We start from the raw sequence: 19,943 nt of genomic DNA on the forward strand, positions 1-19,943 counted from the left end.
GCTCTCCTCTTCTTCCTCCCTCCCTTCTGCACTGCAGAACCAGACTCAGTGCCAGAGATCCAGCTGCCACAGCTTGTCCCAGGTAAGCCACCACCACCCCCCCCCCCCCCCCCCCGCCAACAGTATCCAAATTGCAATACCTGTTTTGGAGGGGAATGGCCACAGAGGAACCCTGCACTATCTGCCCTTTCCCCTTCCCTCACCTGATGGTAACCCAGTTACCTGTGCCCTGTACATTAGGTGTAACTACCTCCTGGAAGCTACTATCTATAAACTGCTCACTCTCCGAAATGATCCGGAGGTCATCCAGCTCCAGCTCCCTAAAGCGGTTTATTAGGAGCTACAGTTGGATGCACTTCTTGCAGGTGTCATTGTCAGAGACACCAGAGGTCTCCCTGACTTCCCACATCCTGCAAGAGGAACATTCCAGCATCCTGCCTGGCATATCCTCTAGACCGAACCAAAAAAAAGAAAAACAGGAACTTACAGGAACCTACCTTCACCTCTGCCTGATTGAGCCAAAGCCGTCCCACTCCGACTCAGTCCACTCTGACAGTGGCCGCTGTGTATGGCGGTCTCCCTTTTAAACCTTGGTGCGCTACGGTACGCGCCTGCGCAGTAGTGCCTCCCCCCCCCCCCCCGATCAGTTAAAAAAAGACAAGCGCCCTTCCCTCAGCCATGCTTCAGTCTTTCACTCTCATCCTCTTGCTTCGATTGAAAAGTCCACTGGAAGTTTTTCTCTCCCTTTTAAACTTCGGCGCTACGTTGCGCGCATGCGCAGTAGTGCCTCTTCCCCACCCCCCCATCAGAAAAACGACCTTCCCTCAGCGATGCTTCAGTCTTTCACTCCCAGCCTCTTGCTTTGATTTTCTCTACAATTTCTAAAGTTTTAAAAATTAATTTACAACCTAATAAATTGACAGTTTTATTTGGTATCATCCCTCAATATATTCATGGTGTTTCTCCATCAGACCAACATGTAACTGCATTTGTTACATTATTGGCGAGAAGGGCTATTTTGTTGAAATGAAAAGATGTTTCTGTTCCGACTTTGATACAATGGTTTTCTCAGGTGATGAGAAAATCAGCCTTAGTTTGGAGAAAATCAGAAGTCAAACTTTCGATCCTGGATTTGATTTTGAGAAAAGGCGGGGTTCATTCCCCTGCTACCATCATTTGATCTGAGTTAATTAATATGGTTCCCTTCCAATCTTTTTTATAGTCGATTTGAGTTGGCCGATTGTTTTTTCTCTATGGAAACTTGTATGATGTTTAGCTCTGGGGTTGTGCTCCCAATGGGGTTTTTTTTTGTTTTTTTTTCAGTTAGTAGGAGTTTCTTTTTAGTAGGACTTTGTTTCCCCTCCTTTTTCTTTCAAAAATATTCTTAACACTTTGTTTTCTTCTTATTATTAATATATTGCTTAGCTTTGATAATCAGTTATTTGCTAACTTAATTCTTTATTATATATATTGACACAATGTATCTTTTTGGTTAATCTTCAATAATAATTAATAAAAAGATTTTAAAATGAAATGAAGCTGAGATAAACATGAGGAACTTTGTCTATTTTGTAATTACGTAAAAGAAAAAAATTCAATCCACCAACTTGGGAAAAGACAAAAGAAGGAATACAATTCCATGTAGAAGTAGGATTACGTAAAAATTGTTTGATCCAATTAATCTAAAAAGTATTATTAAGACTGTCAAAATCAAGAAAATTTAGACCCCCTCATCATAACTATTCATGACAGATTTTTTAATATAATGAACTTTGTTTTTCCTTAAAAAGTTAAACAACATGGTATCTATCAATTCACAGATTTTTTTATCGATGTATAAGGGGAGAGCTATATATATATAATCCTGGAAAGACCTTCTGCTTTACAAAGCAAAACCCGACCTTTCAAAGATAAGTGTTCCGCTCCGGTCCGGAGCCCGCACTCTGGGTCTTGATCTGGTCCGCAGACTCCAGCCTCCGGGTCTTGTAGCCGTCCCTCCTTTCACCCTTGAGCCAATTAGTCACACCTGTGGATCATCGTGGCTTGTTGTGGCTCAAGGAGGCACACCTGATGCCTATCGGCTGGCGGTGTATATAAGGGGCTCTGGGACGGAGCCTAGTTGAGGGGTTGTCCTGTTTATCTTGGTCTGACCTGTGGGTCCTACTTGCACTGTTCGTCTGGTTTCATTCTGTTCGTCCTGGCTTGGAGTACCCACCGTTAATCAACTAGTTCTGCAAGTCCGTTCTCGTAGTCACCTTGGGCCGAGCACCCTTCCTATTCCTTGCCTCTGTCGGGTAAGCCTGGCCGGACTGCCGTTGCCTGGTGGGGAATCTCGGCCTTTCCTACCCCTCTCCTCTGACAGGTTGTGCCCTGAGACCAGCCCAGGCCCTTGTGTTCCTGCCTGGGGGGGGGGTGCGAGCCCTGCCCAGGAATTATGTGGCCCGCCCGGGGGCTATCCGCCCAGCATTCCTTGTCCTGTAGACCCATCCTCTAGCCTAGCCAGGACCCTGCCCTGCCAGACCTATCTCTGAACCCCAGGATCACCTTTAAACGCCACGTCCCTCACGTATGCCATGGTCTCCCCTTGTTCTATCTTTTTGTTGTTCCTGCCCTGTCCCAGTACTTCAGTGCCTGCGTCCTGCACTTGGGTCCACGCTCATGTCCCCTTGTGACAATAAGTCCCATTGTTTCAGTGGTTTAATTTTTTTGTGGTTTTGTCTGAGGTTGAAAATTACCCACACACCTTAAGCATTCTTTTTTAACAATAGTTATCCCCAAATATGTAACTTTGTCTTTTACTGGAATATTATTAATTTTAGATTGAGTGCAACATTTAAGAGGAAACGATTCACATTTCTGAATATTTAGACAGAGGCCTGAGGCTTTGGAGAAAGAGAAATACGGTTTAAAGCCAATGAGATTTCCGAAACATCATTTAAGAATCGTATCATCTGCAACCTGACTAATCAGAAAATTGGAGCTTCCACGGGATTATATTTTGCACTTATGATCTGTTACCGTTTATGTTCCAGTCGTAAAACCAAAGGCGGAATCACCATTTTGCTTGTAATTTTAATAGATGCATAGCAAATCAGTGTGAGTAGGAAAGGTGTGAGTTGACAAATTAATTTCTGTGTAAGTTGCCTGCGTTTGGTGATTGCTGCAAACAGATGGAGATGAATGACAATACGGGGAGAATACAAAAGTGATACTTGTAGGATCCGTGTACATGGGTGGTTGAAGTTTGTTACTGATCCCGCGGGCTGAAGAGTTGTCTCCGTGCTGTAACTATCACTGACTGATTCCAGAAGCCTCAATTCCTACAATAATCTTTTGCCTGTTTGAAGCCTGTCGGCGAGGAAGGAGTTATAACTTGTGTAGCTTTGCATCTCAAGGCGTTTCCTGTTTATCAGCCGATTTATATCAGTTTCGATTTCCCTTATTCCTTTCTATTGTTTTACTTCGATGTAATTTCCCTAGTACGTTGACTGTGTTGATGCTTTCATAGCCAATCTGAGGTCACTGCAAGATTACTGCGTATCTTCTACCAGTTTACTCTAAATTCTTGGTGACCTTGGCGATTTCATTTGGGAGAGAGAAAGATCATGTCGTTTTTATCACAGGCCCAAAGAAGGGGATGTTCTGAAATCCTAAAATCATTAAGCTACCATAGTTTGAGTGAACTGAAGAAAGCTGTAGTCCGTGAACGGTTGTCTATAGATGGTAAGTAAAACCAAGTCGATTTCTATCTAACAAATAGATTATAGTTGTTTATATCCGTGTAACTCTCTCTTGCATTAGATTTGTCTTCTCTTTGGGCTATTTTCGGCTTTGAGATCAACCTTGTGTGTAATGTTGCACGTTTACACTCGATGAAGTTTTAAATGCATTTAACAAAATCAGTTAGATTTTTTAATCTTAATGTTCAATACCTTCAGTGCTAAAGGTGCTTTGTTACTTGTGTGGTTTGATTGAGGTGCAAGTGATCTGTGGCTGTGACCGCAGCCTTTGACAGACGGAGCGCTGAACTGACTCGAGTCGGTAGCTGTGGCTCCAGGACTGGCCTCACTCGTCCCGGCGGTTCGTGGTTGTGCGCTTTTGGAGACTCTGCAGCTTGATGTTAATGTTCTGTATATTTTTCGCTTTCTGGCGCGTTATTTATTTTTCTTCCCGCACGTTTGATGGTCTGGTGTGGGTTTTTTCTTTAAACGAGTTACTTGACGTTTCTTTTTGTGACTGCCTGTAAGAAAACACATCTCGAGGTTGTATACTGTATACACACTCGATAAAAATGTACTTTGGACTATAAGTACTTGCTGGCTAGTTCTGTGTGCTGGCAGTATACTGTAATCTTGAACACAAGACAGCGCAAATACAAACCCAAAATGGCAGAATTTCAAGACAAAATGTTCTCTGAAGATACGAAACTGTAACCTTAAGTTCCTTAAACATCTAAAAATAAATCAAGCTTGATTTCGCTGCAACTATCTAAGTTCCTTTCCACACCCTGTGTGCAATGTCAGCAAATTGGTTTTCATATTCCAGCAAGCGTCAACAGGTTATACCAGCGCAAAGAGGTTAAAAGTCAGTTTTATAGAAGATCAGGGAACGTCCAAAGGGGCCAGGGTTGGCCGGTGCGGGCCTGTGTTTCTGGTTCTGGTGCAGGTTGGCAGCGAGGCTGAGCAGTCAACGTTTCGGGTCGAAACCCTTTGTCAGGAAGTCTGCTTCTTTCAACGGATGCTGCCCGACCTGCTGAGTTCGTCCAGCTTTTTCGTAGGTCATGAAGAAAATTAAGCTGTTTGTGCTAACAACAACACTGGCAAATAAGATGGGGGAAATAGTATTTGCAAAAGTTCTTAATGATGGCAACCTATTGGTAAGATGTGCGAATGAGGAACAGCTTGAGAAAGCACTCAAATTAAGAGCATGTAAGGTGGAATACACAGGGAGGGTGGGAGCACGAAATGGTGGTGGATGTAAAGGAGTGATCACAGGGGGAGGGTACCAATGAGTATAAATATGGAGGAGCTGAAGAGGAATGTCAAAGGAGGAAAAGTAATGAATGTTCAAAGACTGAAAACAAAGGATGGAGTGAAAAAGGAAAGTGAAGCAGTATTGATTGAATTTGAAGGAGAGTCGGAGAAGGTGTTCCTGGGTTTGGTGAGTTACCCAGTAAGAGTATGTGCCAAAGCCTTTGAGGTGCTATAGTTGTCAAAGGTTTGGACACATAGCTTAAAAACTGTAATAGGCAGAGGAGATGTGCTAGATATGGGGGTGATCATGAATATGAAAATTGTGGAACAGGAGTGCAGCCAAAATGCTATAATTGTGGAGGAGCTCATAATGTGGCATATAGGGGGTGTGAGATTGACACGGGAGAATAAAATTCAAGAAATCAGAGTGAAAAGAAAGATCACTTGTGCAGAAGCTGTAAGAATGTCAAGAGAATGGAATAATGCTCCTAATGAACAGGCAGCAAGAGGGATGTGAGAGATGCAACAAAGAACAAATGACAGGATTTATGTAGACAAAAAGGCTTAAGTAATGTTCTTTGCAGGAATGATTAATAGTACGGCTGATGTAAAGTCAAAAAGTGAAAAAATTCAGCTATATTAATCAAACAAGGTTTACCATATAGGGTACTGGAAAAGGAAGATGATCAGGAATACGTAGTGGTGTAAGTGGGAGAGGGGAGGAAGTGGTTATAATTAACTGCTATAATCCATGTAAGAGGTTAGATTTGGATAGCTTACTAAGGACACTAGGACAAAACAGACATAAAATAGTGTGGTGTGCAGATTTCAATGCTCACAGCACAATATGGGGGGGATTAGTTTACAGATTCAAATGGAAAGGTAATTGAAGATTTGATGGAAGAAAAGGATTTAGTATCTATGAATGTTGGTAGATGAACAAGGATAAACATAACAGGAACAGAGTCAGTATTAGATATTATGTTTGTGTCAAATACCTTGGCTGGAGTTAGTAACTGGGGAGTTTGGACTGCTTCAACAGTAGGCAGTGATCACTACCCAGTTTCGTGTTCAGTGGGTGAAAGAGTTGAAGTAAGATCAGTTGGTGGAATCCCAAAGAGGGTGTTTGGAAAAGCAGATTGGAGTAAGTTCCAGAAGTTGAGTGAAGTAGCATTGAAGAGGATTGACATTTCTGGAAATATAGATGAATTAAACAGTCAGTTGACTTCAGCAATTATTATGGCAGCAGAAGGATCTATACCCAGGAGTAAAAATAGGATGAATAGATTAAGAGGATGGGAGGAGATAGAAGGGAATGGGGGCATCCAGTAATGATATCTGAGGAGGAAACAGCAGTCTCCAGCAGGGATAAGGCCGAGATCATGGCCAAGTTGATTGTAAAGGTATTCAGAAAATTTTTCTGAAGAGTGGCGAAGGGAAAGAACAATGAGTCAAAACCCAGGTGTGTTAAACAGGAGGGAAGAGACTGATGATATAATTGATGAACCATTTACGTTGGCAGAGATGGCGAGAGCAATAAAGAGATCAATACCAACATCCCCAGGGAAAGATCTGATGTGCTACGTTATGCTAAAAAATCTAGGAGAAGGAGTGCTCTTGAAGTTGCTGCATCTTTACAACAGTGTGGGAGAAGGGAAGATTACCAAGTGCATGAAAAGGAGCAGTAGTAATTCCAATGAGGAAACCTGGAAAGGATGTGTCAAAACCCACTAGCTACAGGCCAATATCATTAACATCAAATATATGCAAGATAATGGAAAGGATGATAACAATGTTTATTGTATGAACTTGAGAAGAGGAGAATGCTGGCAAGTTATCACTGGTTTTAGGAAGGGAAGGAATTCTATGGACTCAGTGATAAGGTTGGAGACTGCAATAAGAAAACCCCAGGCAAATAAAGAGTCAGTAGTTGCAGTGTTTTTTTGATATAGAGAAAGCCTATGATATGATGTGGAAGGAAGGATTGTTAATTAAACTGCACAAGATGGGAGTTGGTGGGAGTTTTTAACTGGATAAAAGATTTTGATAGGAAAATTCAAGCTTCGATTTGGTCAGAATTATCAAAACAATACATAGTGGGAAATGGCACACCTCAAGGTAGTGTGATTAGCCAGTTACTTTTCATCATTATGATCAATGATGTCTTCACAAAGGTACCAGTGGATATAGGTAGGTCACTGTTTGCAGATGATGGGGTCTTGTGGAAAAGAGGCAGGAACATGGAGCATATAATCAGGAAACTACAAGGAACAATTAATGAAGTGAGGTTATGATTGTGGATGTAGATTTTCATTTGAAAAAACTCAAACTATATGTTTCACCAAGAAAATAATTGGGATAGGGAAGAAGTTAAGGATATATGGGATAGAATTAGAAAGACTTGGATTGTTTAAATTTCTTGGAGTTGTATTTGATTCAGTTAACATGAGCAGGCCATGTCAGGAAAGTTGAGGAGAAATGTAAAAAAAATAATGTGATGAAATGTTTGACTGGTAGGGAATGGGGAGCAAGTTGTTCAGCATTGAAGAGAATATATATGGCTTTAGTAAGATCTGTGTTGGACTATGAAAATGTGGCATATGGATCAGCAGTTGGGTCTCTTGTAAGGAAACTGGATGTGATTCAGAATCAGGCTTTGAGAGTGTGCAGTGGGGCTTTTAAAACATCACCAGTATCAGCCCTACAGGTAGAAAAGGGAGTAATGCCTTTGAAGCTAAGAAGGGGGCAATTGATGGCAAACTACTGGGCAAATTTGCATGGGCACAATGCTTCTCGCCCTGCAAAAGGAGTGCTGGGAGAATGGGAAGTTTCAGAGGGATAACTTCAGTCGGGTAGGGAACGATATTGCTAAAGCATATGGAGCGTTTGATCCAAGGATAAGTCCTTCAGTTGTTTATCTGGTTGTAGCTCCATGGAAGGTTGTATGGCCGGACATTGACTGGCATTTGTTAGATGTAAAAAGAAAAGGAAAATATAAAACTGAGTTAAATGCACTTACCAAATACCATGTGATGGAAAATTATAGTGGTTATACTCAGATTTATACAGATGGTGCTAAGAAACCTGAAATAGGAGTGACAGGGTTTGGGGTGGCTATACCAGCAAAAGAAATTGTAATATGCAGAAGAGCATCTAGGAGTGTATACAGTGGAGAAATTGGCAGTGTTGGTTGCGTTGCGATGGGTGGACAAAGCTGGACTAGTCAGTGTTGATGTGCTCAGATTCATCCTCAGTTCTAGCAAGATTAAGGTCTTTTCACTCAAACAGCCAGCAAGATGTACTGTACTTTTTGGAAGTCCTTCAGTCAGTCACAAGAGTTGCAAATCAGGGAGGTTAGGTTAAATTTCTAAGGGTTCCACCTCGTGTAGGAGTGAAGGGGAATGAGGGTGGATGAGTTGGCAAAGAGGGTATTAAAGAAAGAAAATATAGAAATACACATTCGTATCAGCAAAGCAGAGGCCAAGTGTATAATCTGGGAAAGAATCATCCAAATGGGGCAACATGAGACATAAGAAAGGGAGGCATTTGTAACGAACATGAGTGTTACAGGTACTAGGGTAGGCAGAGGATACAGAAGAGAGGAAACTGTGGACTCGGTTAAGGCTGGAGCACTGTGCACTAAGCAAAACATTGAAAATGACAGGGAAACACCAGACAGGATTGTGTGAGGAATGTCAGTAGAACATCTAATTCTGAGTTGCAGGAAGTATGGGATACAGAGATGATGAGAATTGGAGGTGCAGGAATTCACATTAGAAGGGTTGCTGGGTATGGGTGAGAGCACAGGTCAGGGTACTTTTAGCTTTGATAAGGGATACAGGGTTGTTTTATATAGGGGATGATGGATAAGCAGGAATAGGGTACTTGGATGGCCCAAGAAGAAAGGATAACATGTAGATTAGGGTGGGTGTGTGTGTGTGTGTGGGAATGGGTGAAGGGATTTGGAATGTAAGTCTATCGTCTGATCCACTCTCCAGAGTAGAAGGTGGTGGTAATGCTCCATTAAGCTGGGTGCTAACTGCTGTAAGACGAAGGAAGAAGTGGATATCAGAGTAGGAGAGCTTCGGCTCAACAGGCTTTGCGAAATCAAGTCAGTGAGGTAGACTACCTGTGTAGAATAGAAACAGGAAGTATGTCTGAGGCTGGTGTTCTGTACTGGGTGTCAGATGTGGGAAGTCTTGGAGGCTCCCAGCCTCCTGGAAAGCCACATCTGCGTTAGGTGCGTCGAGCTGCAGCTCCTTGGGGATCGCATTAGGGAAATGGTGCTGCAGCTCGATGACCTTCATCTGGTCAGGGAAAGTGAGGTGATAGAGAGGAGCTACAGGCAAGTAGTCACACCTGGGCCTGGAGACAGATAAGTGGGTAACAGGAGAGGGAAGGGCAAGAGTCAGATACTAGAGAATACCCCTGTGGCTATCTCCCTTAATAAGTACTCTTTGAGTACTGTTGGGGGGGGGGGTGGGGAGACAGCCAACCTGAGGGAAGCAACAGAAGGGTAGGGAAAGGAAGAAGGCTGCAGTAACAGGGGACTCTATAGTTAGGGGGTCAGCTAAGCAATTCTATGGATGCAGGAAAGGAACACGGATGGTTGTTTGCCTCCCAGGCGCCAGTGTCTGGGATGTTTCTGATCGTGTCCTTGATACCCTGAGATGGGAATGTGAACAGCCAGAGGTTGTGGTACATATTGGTGCCAGCAACATAGGTAGGACAAGGGAGGAGGTCCTGAAACCAGACTACAGGGAGTTAGGAAGGAAGTTGAGAGGCAAGACCTCAAAGGTAGTAAATGGAGAAAGCTTAGAGACAGTGCGAGAGGGAGGATAGGCAGGTGATAGAGAAGGGATGTGCTCACACTGATGGTTTGAAATGTCTGTTTTAATGCATGAAGTATTATGAACAAAGCAGATGAGCTTAGAGTGTGGATCAGTACTTGGAGCTATGATGTCGTGGCCGTTACAGAGTTGGATGGCTTGGGGGCAGGAATGGTTACTTAGAGTGCCAGGCTATAGATGTTTCAGAAAGGATGGGGAGGGAAGCAAAAGAGGTGGGTGTGGCACTGCTGATCAGAGATAGTGTCACGACTGCAGAAAAAAAAGTCCTGGAGGGATTGTCTAGTGAGTCTGGGTGGAAGTTCAGAACAGGAAAGGGTCAATGACTGTGCTGGGTGTTTTTATAGACCACCCAATCGTAACAGTGACATTGAGGAGCAGATTGTGAGACAGATTCCGTAAAGGTGTAATAACAGGGCTGTCATGGTGGGAGATATTAATTTTCCAAATATTGATTGGCATCTCCATAGAGCAAGGGGTTTAGATGGGGTGGAGTTTGTTAGGTGTTTAGGAATGCTGACACAATATGTAGAAAAGCCTACAAGAGGAGAGGCTGTACTTGACCTGGTATTGAGAAATGAACCTGGTCAGGTGTCAGATCTCAGTGGGAGAGCATTTTGGAGATAGTGATCACAATTCTGTCTCCTTTACCATAGCATTGGAGATGGATAGGAGTAGCCAAGTTAGGGAAACATTCAGTTGGAGTAGAGGAAATGTGAAGCTATCAGGCAGGAACTTGGAAGCAGAAATTGGGAACAGATGTTTTCAGGGAAATGTACAGCAGAAATGTGGCAAATGTTCAGGTGGTATTTGTGTGGTATTCTGCATAGGTACATTCCAATGAGACAGGGAAAAGATGGGAGGATACAGGAATCTTGGTGTATAAAGGCTGTTGAACATCTAGTCGAAAAGAAAAGAAAAGCTTATGAAAGGTCAAAAAACTAGGTGATCGAGATCTAGACAATTATAAGGCTAGCAGGAAGGAGCTTAATGAAAGCAGGAGAGCCAGATGGGGTCATAAGAAGGCCTTGGCAGGCAGGATTAAGGAAAACCCCAAGGCATTCTACAAGTATGTGAAGAGCAAGAGGATAAGACGTGAGAGAATAGGACCAATCAAGTGTGACAGTGGAAAAGTATGTATGGATCCGGAGGAGATAGCAGTTACACTTGATGATTACTTTGCTTCAGTCTTCTCTATGGAAAAGGATCTTGGCAATTGTAGGGATTACTTACAGCGGATGGAAAAGCTTGAGCATATAGATATTAAGAAAGAGCTTTTGGAGCTTTTGGAAAACCAAGTTGGACAAGTCACTGAAACTGGATGAGATGTACCCCAGGCTACTGTGCGAAGTGAGAGAGGAGATTGCTGAGCCTCTGATGATGACCTTTACATCATCAGTGGGGACAGGAGAGGTTCCCAAGGATTGGAGGGTTGCAGGTGTTTCTTTATTCAAGAAAGGGAGTGGAGATAACGCAGGAAATTGTAGACAAGTGAGTCTTACTTTAGTGGTTGGTAAGTTGATGGAAAAGCTCCTGAAAGGCAAGATTTATGAACATTTGTAGAGACATAATGTGATTAGGAATAGTCAACATGGCTTTGTCAAAGGCAGGCTATGCCTTATGATCCTGATTGAATTTTTTGAGGATGTGACTAAACACATCGATGATGGAAGAGCAGTAGATGTAGTGTATATGGATTTCAGCAAGGCATTTGATAAGTTACCCCATGCAAGGCTTATTGGAAAAAGTAAGGAGGTATGGGAACCTTGCTTTGTGGATCCAGAATTGACTTGTCCACAGAAGGTGGAGAGTGGCTGTAGACAGGTCATATTCTGCATGGAGGCTGGTGACCGGTAGTGTGCCTCAGATCTGTTCTGGGACCCTTTCTCCATGATTTTCATAAATGACCTGCATGAGGAAGTGGAGGGTTGGGTTAGTAAATTTGCTGATGACACAAAGGTTGGGTGTGTTGTAGATAGTGTGAAGGGCTGTCAGGTTACAGCAAGACATCAATAGGATGAAAAACTGGGCTAAGCAGATGGAGTTAACTCAGATAAGTCTAAGGTGGTTCATTTTGGTAGGTCAAATATGATGACAGAATATAGTATTAATGGTAAGACTCTTGGCAGTGTGGAGGATCAGAGGGATCTTGGGGTCTGAGTCAATAGGACACTCAAAGCTACTGCACATTAGGGTTAAGAAGGCATATGGTGCATTGGCTTTCATGAACCGAGTATTGCGTTTAAGAGCAGAGAGAGAGAGGTAATGCTGGACTCACTTGGAGTACTGTGCTCAGTTCTGGTGGCCTCACTACAGGAAGAATGCAGAAACTATAGAAAGGGTGCAGAGGAGATTTATGAGGATGTTGCCTGGTTTGGGGAGCGTGCCTTTTGAGAATAGTTTGAGTGAACTTGGCCTTTTCTCCTTGATGCGGCGTAGGATTAGAGGTGACATGATAGAGGTGTACAAGATGATGAGAGGCATTGATCATGTGGATAGTCAGGTGCTTTTTCCCAGGACTGAAATGGCTGGCACGAGAGGGCACAGTTTTAAGGTGCTGGGGAGTAGGGATAAGTTTTTTATGCCGAGTGTGGTGAGTTTGTGAAATGAGCTGCCAGCAATGGTGGTGGAGGCAGATATAGGGTCTTTTAAGAGACTCCTGGACAGGTACATGGAGCTTAGAAAAACATGTAGAGGGCTATGGGTAATCTTTGGTAATTTCTAAAGTGCGTACATGTTTGGCACAGCATTGTGGGCTGAAGGGCCTGTATTGTGCTATAGGTTTTCTGTTTCTAATATGAAATTGGTTTCTATGTTGCATCACCATGTATTGTGCCAAACAAACAGATGTTTCACCTTTACAAGCATATGCAGACAAGCCTTGGCATATGTCAGCCATTTAGCTTTTTCCATGTTGAAATAATGCATTTAAGATGCTGTTCCGCAAATTTCCATGGCAGGTTTAATTGTAAACACTATGATTGTAATTAAGCTGCTGGACTAATAATTAGAGTTCAAAATCCATTGTTAAAAATGAATCTGCCTACAGCATAGGTAACTGGGAAATTAAAATTGTGTTATTTAAAAAATATGGACTTGATATACTTCATTGGGACAGAGACAAACCCAAAAAATTTCTTCACTCGTCTCCTTCAGGAAAGGAAACCTATTGTTCCTACATGGTTGGAACTTTCAGTGATACCAGGTACACACTAAAGAGATTAATATTTAATTCCCCTCAGTAGTATCTGAGCAAAACATGTAAACAATTTAGTAGTGTGCAATAAATGTCCCTGTCCTGTGCATAAAAGAAATAATATGGCTTCACAAAATATGCTAATACTAAATGCAATCAAGATTAAAGAGATGAACCTTAAAGAGATGGAGTTATGATGGTTCCCTTAACTGATGTGGCAAAATAATTTCCAACCAGTTTCAAGTAAAATGGAAATATTCACATTACCATCTATTATGTAGTACCTTCCTCATATCAAGAATGAGCTATGCTGAGTGGGAGGGATGGGGTGCAAGACTGAAAGCTCCAGATCAAATTACCCGTGTTTTCAAATGGTAACTTTCCACTACACCCTCTATACACAGAGATCAGAGTTCAAAATTCAAAGTAAATTTATTATCAAAGTGTGTATATTTCACTATTTACTATCCTTTGATGTAATTCCTTATAGGAATTCACAGTAGTACAAATAAATATAAAGAATCAATGAAAAACTACACAGACGGACAAGTAACCAACGTACAGAATAATACATATTCATTGAAAAGTGAATTGACCACAATCTTCAATTGATTTTATCAATGACCTTCCTTCCAGAAATGCAGATATAAGATGGTGATTCTACCATGTTCAGTTTCATTCATAACTCACCTGTGACAAAACCTGGGCACCATTCATAAATTCTACTTGCATTAGAGAAGTGAATGCCACTGATCATTTCTAGTAAAACAGTCAACTCCTTTTCACTAAAGTCCTCACCGTCAACATCTTGCAAACTTAACTGAGCTAGCCTAATGAATACAGCCACAAGAGGTAGTCAAAAGGTTGATATTCCGTGGGGAATGACTCGCCTAATACCTTCCCAAAACCTTTGCAGCATTAACAATACAGCTGAGGCATGTGATGCAAACTTGCCACTTCCCTGATGAAATTAAATAGTACCTTCACTAATCACTTCCTCCATCTCTGGACCACTGAATGTTAGTTAATGTGTAACATCTGAAAAATGAACTGCCCCCAACTTACCAGGTCTCCTTCGACAGTATCTCATAAAGCCACCACTGTCACTTAAAAGGATAATGGCAGAAGGTACAAGAGATCCACAACAGCTTCTGCTTCCTTTCTACATCTTTGCCTTGTCACATACTGTGCTGCTTTATAATTAATGTTTCTTCTCAAGCTTCGACCAAACCCTGGATGTTTTTTGGATACTAGTCGCCACAAGAGCTGCAGTGGTTGAAAAATGTAGTTAACTTGGTTGAGAACAACAGCTAATGGTTGGGAAAAGGAAGTGAATTGTTGACAAAGGTAGCAAATCCACATCTCTTCAAGTGTAATTAATAATAGACAGAAACTGAAGGACACAAGGAAAATGTTATTCCAAAACAATGTTCAAAGTTCAAAGCAAATTTATTTTCAAAGTATGTCTACCATATCCAACTGAGATTCATCTTCTTGCAGACTCCCACAAAACAAAGAAACATACTAAAATTCACCAGAAACACACAGGACAAAGACTAGAAAGCATCTGTGTCTGAAAACGAACAAATCATGCAAATAATTAGAAAATGTAAACAAATAATATATAGAACATGAACAAATAAAGTAACCAAAATCTGCTGATGCTCAGCTTGCTCTTTTGTGTATTTCATCAAAAACGTTCAGTGAATGCTTCTCATTCACAACAACCAGAGGTGCTTAAGTCCCATACCACCAGCTTCAGAAAGAGTCAGTACCCTGCAACTGCCAGAGACTGTTGTCGAACAGTTTCTAACTAGTATCAGTCGTGTGCAATTGTGTGGCCATTAGACACCAAAGCAAACAATTTTAAAATAGTGTTAGTTGCATTTGCTTGCATCATGGGCTGACAATGAGTTTTGTTTTATTTTGACTATGCAGGGAGGCAGTGAATGCAATGCAGTCTGCACTTTTTTTATTTACAGTCAATAAAATGAGCGTACTTGTCGGATGAATTCCTTTGTGAAAACTATTAGCAACCAATACAGTTTCATAGAACTGTAGTGGTATTTGTAGAGTTCTAATCTGTTCTGTATTTCATTTAAATACACTTTTAGTTAAATGGTAGCTTGGCTTTATTATACCTTTAACTATTTTCATGGAACTTTAGCTAATTGGTGCAGACACTTAATTGGATGTGTCCCAATTAACCAGAATCCTGTATTTATATTCCATGAAATAGGGTTGAAAATATAGGGTATGATTAGTTAGGTGTGAGTGCATTAAATGTTAGTGCTGAATACCTTTCCTAACCTGAAAAATTACTTTTGAAATGGTGCAATTGGAGCCCTTCAATTTTTTCATCATTGTAGATGCTATTTTTCTTTCTGTTTCTCTTAACCATTTCTTAACATACCTTTCTTTTCTGCTTCTATTCCTGAAATTGCCTGCAAGTGAACAAATCTCAAGAAGGTAACGAGACATGGGAGTAGAATTTGGCTTTTCAGCACATCAGGTTTGTTCTGTTATTCCATAATGGCTGATTTATTATCCCTCTCAGCTCCATTCTCCTACCTGCTCCACATAACCTTTGACACTTTTACTAATCAAGAAGCTATCATTTCTGCTTTAAACCCAATATATTGGATTTATCAATATATTGGATTTGCTGTAAATGCTCAGTTCATTTATGTATTCAGTGATGCAGAAGAGAAACTCTGAAAGCAGACTCTAACGTGCATATTTAAATTAGGAACCCTCTTACAGCTGATCCACAAATCTGGCGAAGGTGAAGACTGGTTTTGCACTTCTGTCCGTGGCATATGCAGTCACCCCTTTCCCAACCTACTTTATTAAAGAGGACTCTCAGAACTCTCAACATGGATAAAATAGTCTCTCAAGACTTTTCAAAAAAAGCCCGATGCTCTGGGCATTCAGATAGTAAAAGATTCCCAGCCTGAAGTCATTCTCACTGTGGGATGCATGATGCCATGATAGATCATTATAACCACTGCAGTTTACCATAAGTTTTATTTTGTGTATGCCCTATTCAGAATCAGTTTTTTTAGCTATTTTATGGGAGATGGGAGATACAACCATGTTGGAATATACAGAAACTGTGTGTGTGTATATAATATATATATAAATAATGAATGGATAAAGAATATTAATGGTTTAAATGTTTTCCAAATATACTATAATGGAATTGAGCAGAATTAATGTGAATCTTGGGAAGAAAAATGCCGGAGTATTCTTTGAGGACATGTTTAGTAGAATAGATGAGCAGGAGCCAGCAAATATGGTGTATTTAGTAGCTGCTTGGAAGATTTTGATATGGTCCCGTGCAGGGGGTTGTTAAAGCTGTAGATAATATGGAATTGGAGGGATCATGCTGAAATATATTGATTATTAAACAGAAAGCAAATGATGGGAATAAACAGAACCACTTCAGATTAGCAGTCTGTGATGAGCAGAATAAGGCAAAGATGTGGAATCCAGCCTTTCACAATCTACCTGAGCAATTTGGCTTGAATGTCATGTCAAATTTCTAATTTTCCTATTAATACAAAATATAGTGGTATTGTGAGTACTGAGGTGGTGTAAAGTGAATTGAGGGAGATGTGGACAAGCTGAATGAATTGGATGATGGTATGCAATATCATGTGGAAAATACATGAGGTCATTTACTTTAGTGCACAAAACAGAAATACAGTATTGTGTAAATGGCAAGCAAGAGATTGGATGGTATTAATGTTCAAAGGAAGCTAGGTGTCCTTGTGTCCTTGTGCATACGTCACTGAAAGCCAGTGGATGTAATCGGAGAACAGGAAGGTAAATGGTATGTTAGTATTATGAGAGGGAGGACACTTCCCTCATTATCATTCAGGGCCCCAAACAGTCCTTCCATGTGAGGCTACTCTTCTCCAGTTGGTCTGTTGGGATCATATGCTGCATCTGCTGCTCCTGGTGTGGCCTCCTGTATATTGGTGAGACCCGATGTAGATTGGGAGATGACTTCACCGAGCACCTTTGCTCTGTCTGTCACAAAAAGCTGGATCTCCTAGTGGCTACCCATTTCAATTCTACTTATTCCCATTTCAACATATCAGTCTGTGGTCTCCTCCACTGCAGCGATGAAGCCACACGCTGGTTGGAGGAGCAACTCCTTATATTCTGTCTGGATAGCCTCCAACATGATTTTTTGAACTTCTGGTAATTGCCTTACACCCTGCTTCACCATTCTCTATTCCTGTTTCACTTCCTCAATTTATCTCTTTACCTGCAATCACCACCCTCTGCCGCTCCTCCCCTTCCCTCTCATGCATGATCTTCTGTCGTCTCCTATCAGATTCCCTTTACTCTGAATCTTAATCTATTTCAACAATCAACTTCCCAGCTCTTCACTCCCCCTCTCCTGGTTTCATCTCTCACTTTCCTCTCCTCCCTCCATCTTCATAGTCTGTTTCACTCCTACTCCTTTGCAATTGTGATAAAGGGTCTCAGCCCTAAATGCTGACTGTTTACTCTTTTCCATAGCTACTGCCTGACCTGCTGAGTTCCTTGTGTGTGTTGCTTTAAAATGTCTATCTGTGTCATTAAGCATAATGGATGCCAAGCAGAAAAGAAAAAAATTCTTCACCTCAAGTCTGTCAAGTACCCATTTACACTCATTAATCCTATTTTAAACCACCCACATTCCCTTCAGCTCCTAAGTTCCTCCATTTACCCACACATTACGGTGGCCCATCAGCCTTCCAGGCTCGTGGAATTTGGAAGGAAATCCATCTCCAGGAAGAAACCCACTTGGTCACAGTGCAGACTCTGCATGGACAGCGGAGGAAGTCAGGATTGAACCTCAACCCCTGAGTAAGAGGCAGTAAACCGGACAACTGTGGCCATTTTTCTCCCTCAGAATCACTATTTATTTTCCGTTGCAGTAGAGAAACAGCTTAATTTCTCATTTATATTTACCTTAGTGTATTAATTATTTTACTTAAGCATTTACGTACATATAAATTACATATTCTTGAACTTTCTTGCAGACCTCATCGGTATCATTCTGAACCACAGCCAAAGTGCAGAAGAGCTCCTAAAACGCAGGAAGGTTCTGCGTGAGGATATATTGAAGTACCTAAATAAACAAGGTTTGGAGCTTTCTCCATTGTTGGACAAACCGCAACTTATTAATAAAGCTTTGATCTATTGGAGTATAACAGAAACGAACGGAGAGCCATCAACAGCTGAAGCCAATCTGCAATTCCTGCACCTAATATCAATGGAAGAACTGGAGGAGGCAAGGAGACGAGAGGAGCAACTGCGAAGGCAAGAACAAATACCGAATCCACCACAGGGTGCAACAGCCACGGAGTTGGTAATTTCACAGGTAATTTATGTGCATCAAAAGATATTTAGCTGCATGTGGAGATTTTAATGTTCTTGCCTCTGAACTATTAGAATTTCTTGATGATTTATTTTCAGTGTTCATAGACTTGAAAGATATTTTTTCCATTAGCTGAAAAGCGTAATACTCAAAATGCTATCCAGAAAAATAACTAAGATAAAATCGTTGCAATAGTTGTACTTCACAAGAAAGTGTTCTCTTAAGAACCCCTTAATATATGAAATGGAGGTTGTTATTAGATTAATTTTTGGGAATGTAAAGAAAGAGTTGTGAAATGGGATGAAAATCGAGTTGATGTAACAGAATGATGGATAAAATTAGTGTGGCAAAATGATTATTACCATATCTAATGTCTTTATATTCTTTCCTCACTTGGCTCAGAACTGATTTGCACTTAGATTTGTAATGTTGACGGGTATCTGGAACTGTGATGTAAAGCATAATATAAATGCTGCTAACTCATCACTGGGGTATTGTTTCTAAGTAAACTTAAGAGGAAAGAATTTTATACAGTGTGTTTAGCATCTGGAATACACTGTCAGGGGTAGTAGATAGAGGTTTAATTCCAGAGATCTATAAAGAGCTGGTTAAGTATCTAAAAGGAATGAATTTAATGGGCCATAGAGAAAAGACTGGATAGTATTACTAACTGGGGACTAGGCGAATTGCTCTTAAGTGGAGCCTGAATGGCATTATTCTGTCATTCCGTAAAATCTTATTGCTATGTTGAATTCAATTAGAAGAAAACACCAAATGTAGTAATACAAATGCAGTGAAGTACGAAATCAAGCTTTGAAGTATCAATATACATTTATTACCACAGTACAGTATGTATGCTGTGTACAACTGTGGTTTGTTCTTCCACAGGCTGCCACAGAAAAAGCGATCATGCAACCTATTTAAAGAATGATCAAACACCCAACCTATGATTTTTTTTTAAAAAAAGAACAAGTCATTTCACAAAAGCAAGCTTTAAACATACAGAATATTAAACATCAAACTGTGGAATGCACCTTAAATACATAATACATACAAATGCTAGGGGAACTCAGAAGGCTAGGAACTATACATGGGAAGAAATGAACAGTTGATGTTTTGGGCCTAGACCCTTCATAAGGACCATTGAGAGCAGTGTATGGATAATGAACAGATGAGTGTGGAGGAGCGACAAGGTATGGAGTTATGGAGGCCAATTAGGTCACTAGAAGAGAGAAAAGAAAAAAAAATAAGGGGGAGAGAGATTGAGGGGAGTGATTAATGGAAGCTTGAGAACTTGCGATTCATGCTGCCAGATTGGAGGCTCTCCCAGCAGCATGCAAGGTACTGTTTCTCTAATTTGCTCTCACCTGACAGAGGATGTTGTGCTCAGAAATGTCAGTGTGGAAATGGAACTAAAATGGCTGACCATCATGAGGTCCTGCCTGTCCGGCAGGTGGGGCAAAAGTGCTGGTGAAGCTGTCCCCCAATCTGCGTCCATCCTCATTGATGTAGAAGAAATGACAATGGGAGCATCAGATGCAATACGTAAC

General features: G+C 41.2%; 1 protein-coding gene across 1 annotated transcript in view; it reads left to right on the forward strand.

The window, feature by feature from the left end:
• The first annotated feature begins 2,432 nt into the window (after positions 1 to 2,432).
• Positions 2,433 to 19,943, forward strand: part of LOC132393437 (uncharacterized) — a 37,424-nt gene continuing 19,913 nt past the window's right edge. Inside the window, exons 1-2 of the mRNA XM_059968665.1 lie at positions 2,433 to 3,723; positions 18,056 to 18,396. Coding sequence (XP_059824648.1) covers positions 3,606 to 3,723; positions 18,056 to 18,396 — 459 coding nt within the window. The 5' untranslated portion in view covers positions 2,433 to 3,605. The remainder of the gene's footprint in view (positions 3,724 to 18,055; positions 18,397 to 19,943) is intronic.

This window comes from Hypanus sabinus, chromosome 4 (assembly GCF_030144855.1).
Source record: "Hypanus sabinus isolate sHypSab1 chromosome 4, sHypSab1.hap1, whole genome shotgun sequence".
In the NCBI taxonomy this organism is placed as follows: Eukaryota; Metazoa; Chordata; class Chondrichthyes; order Myliobatiformes; family Dasyatidae; genus Hypanus; species Hypanus sabinus.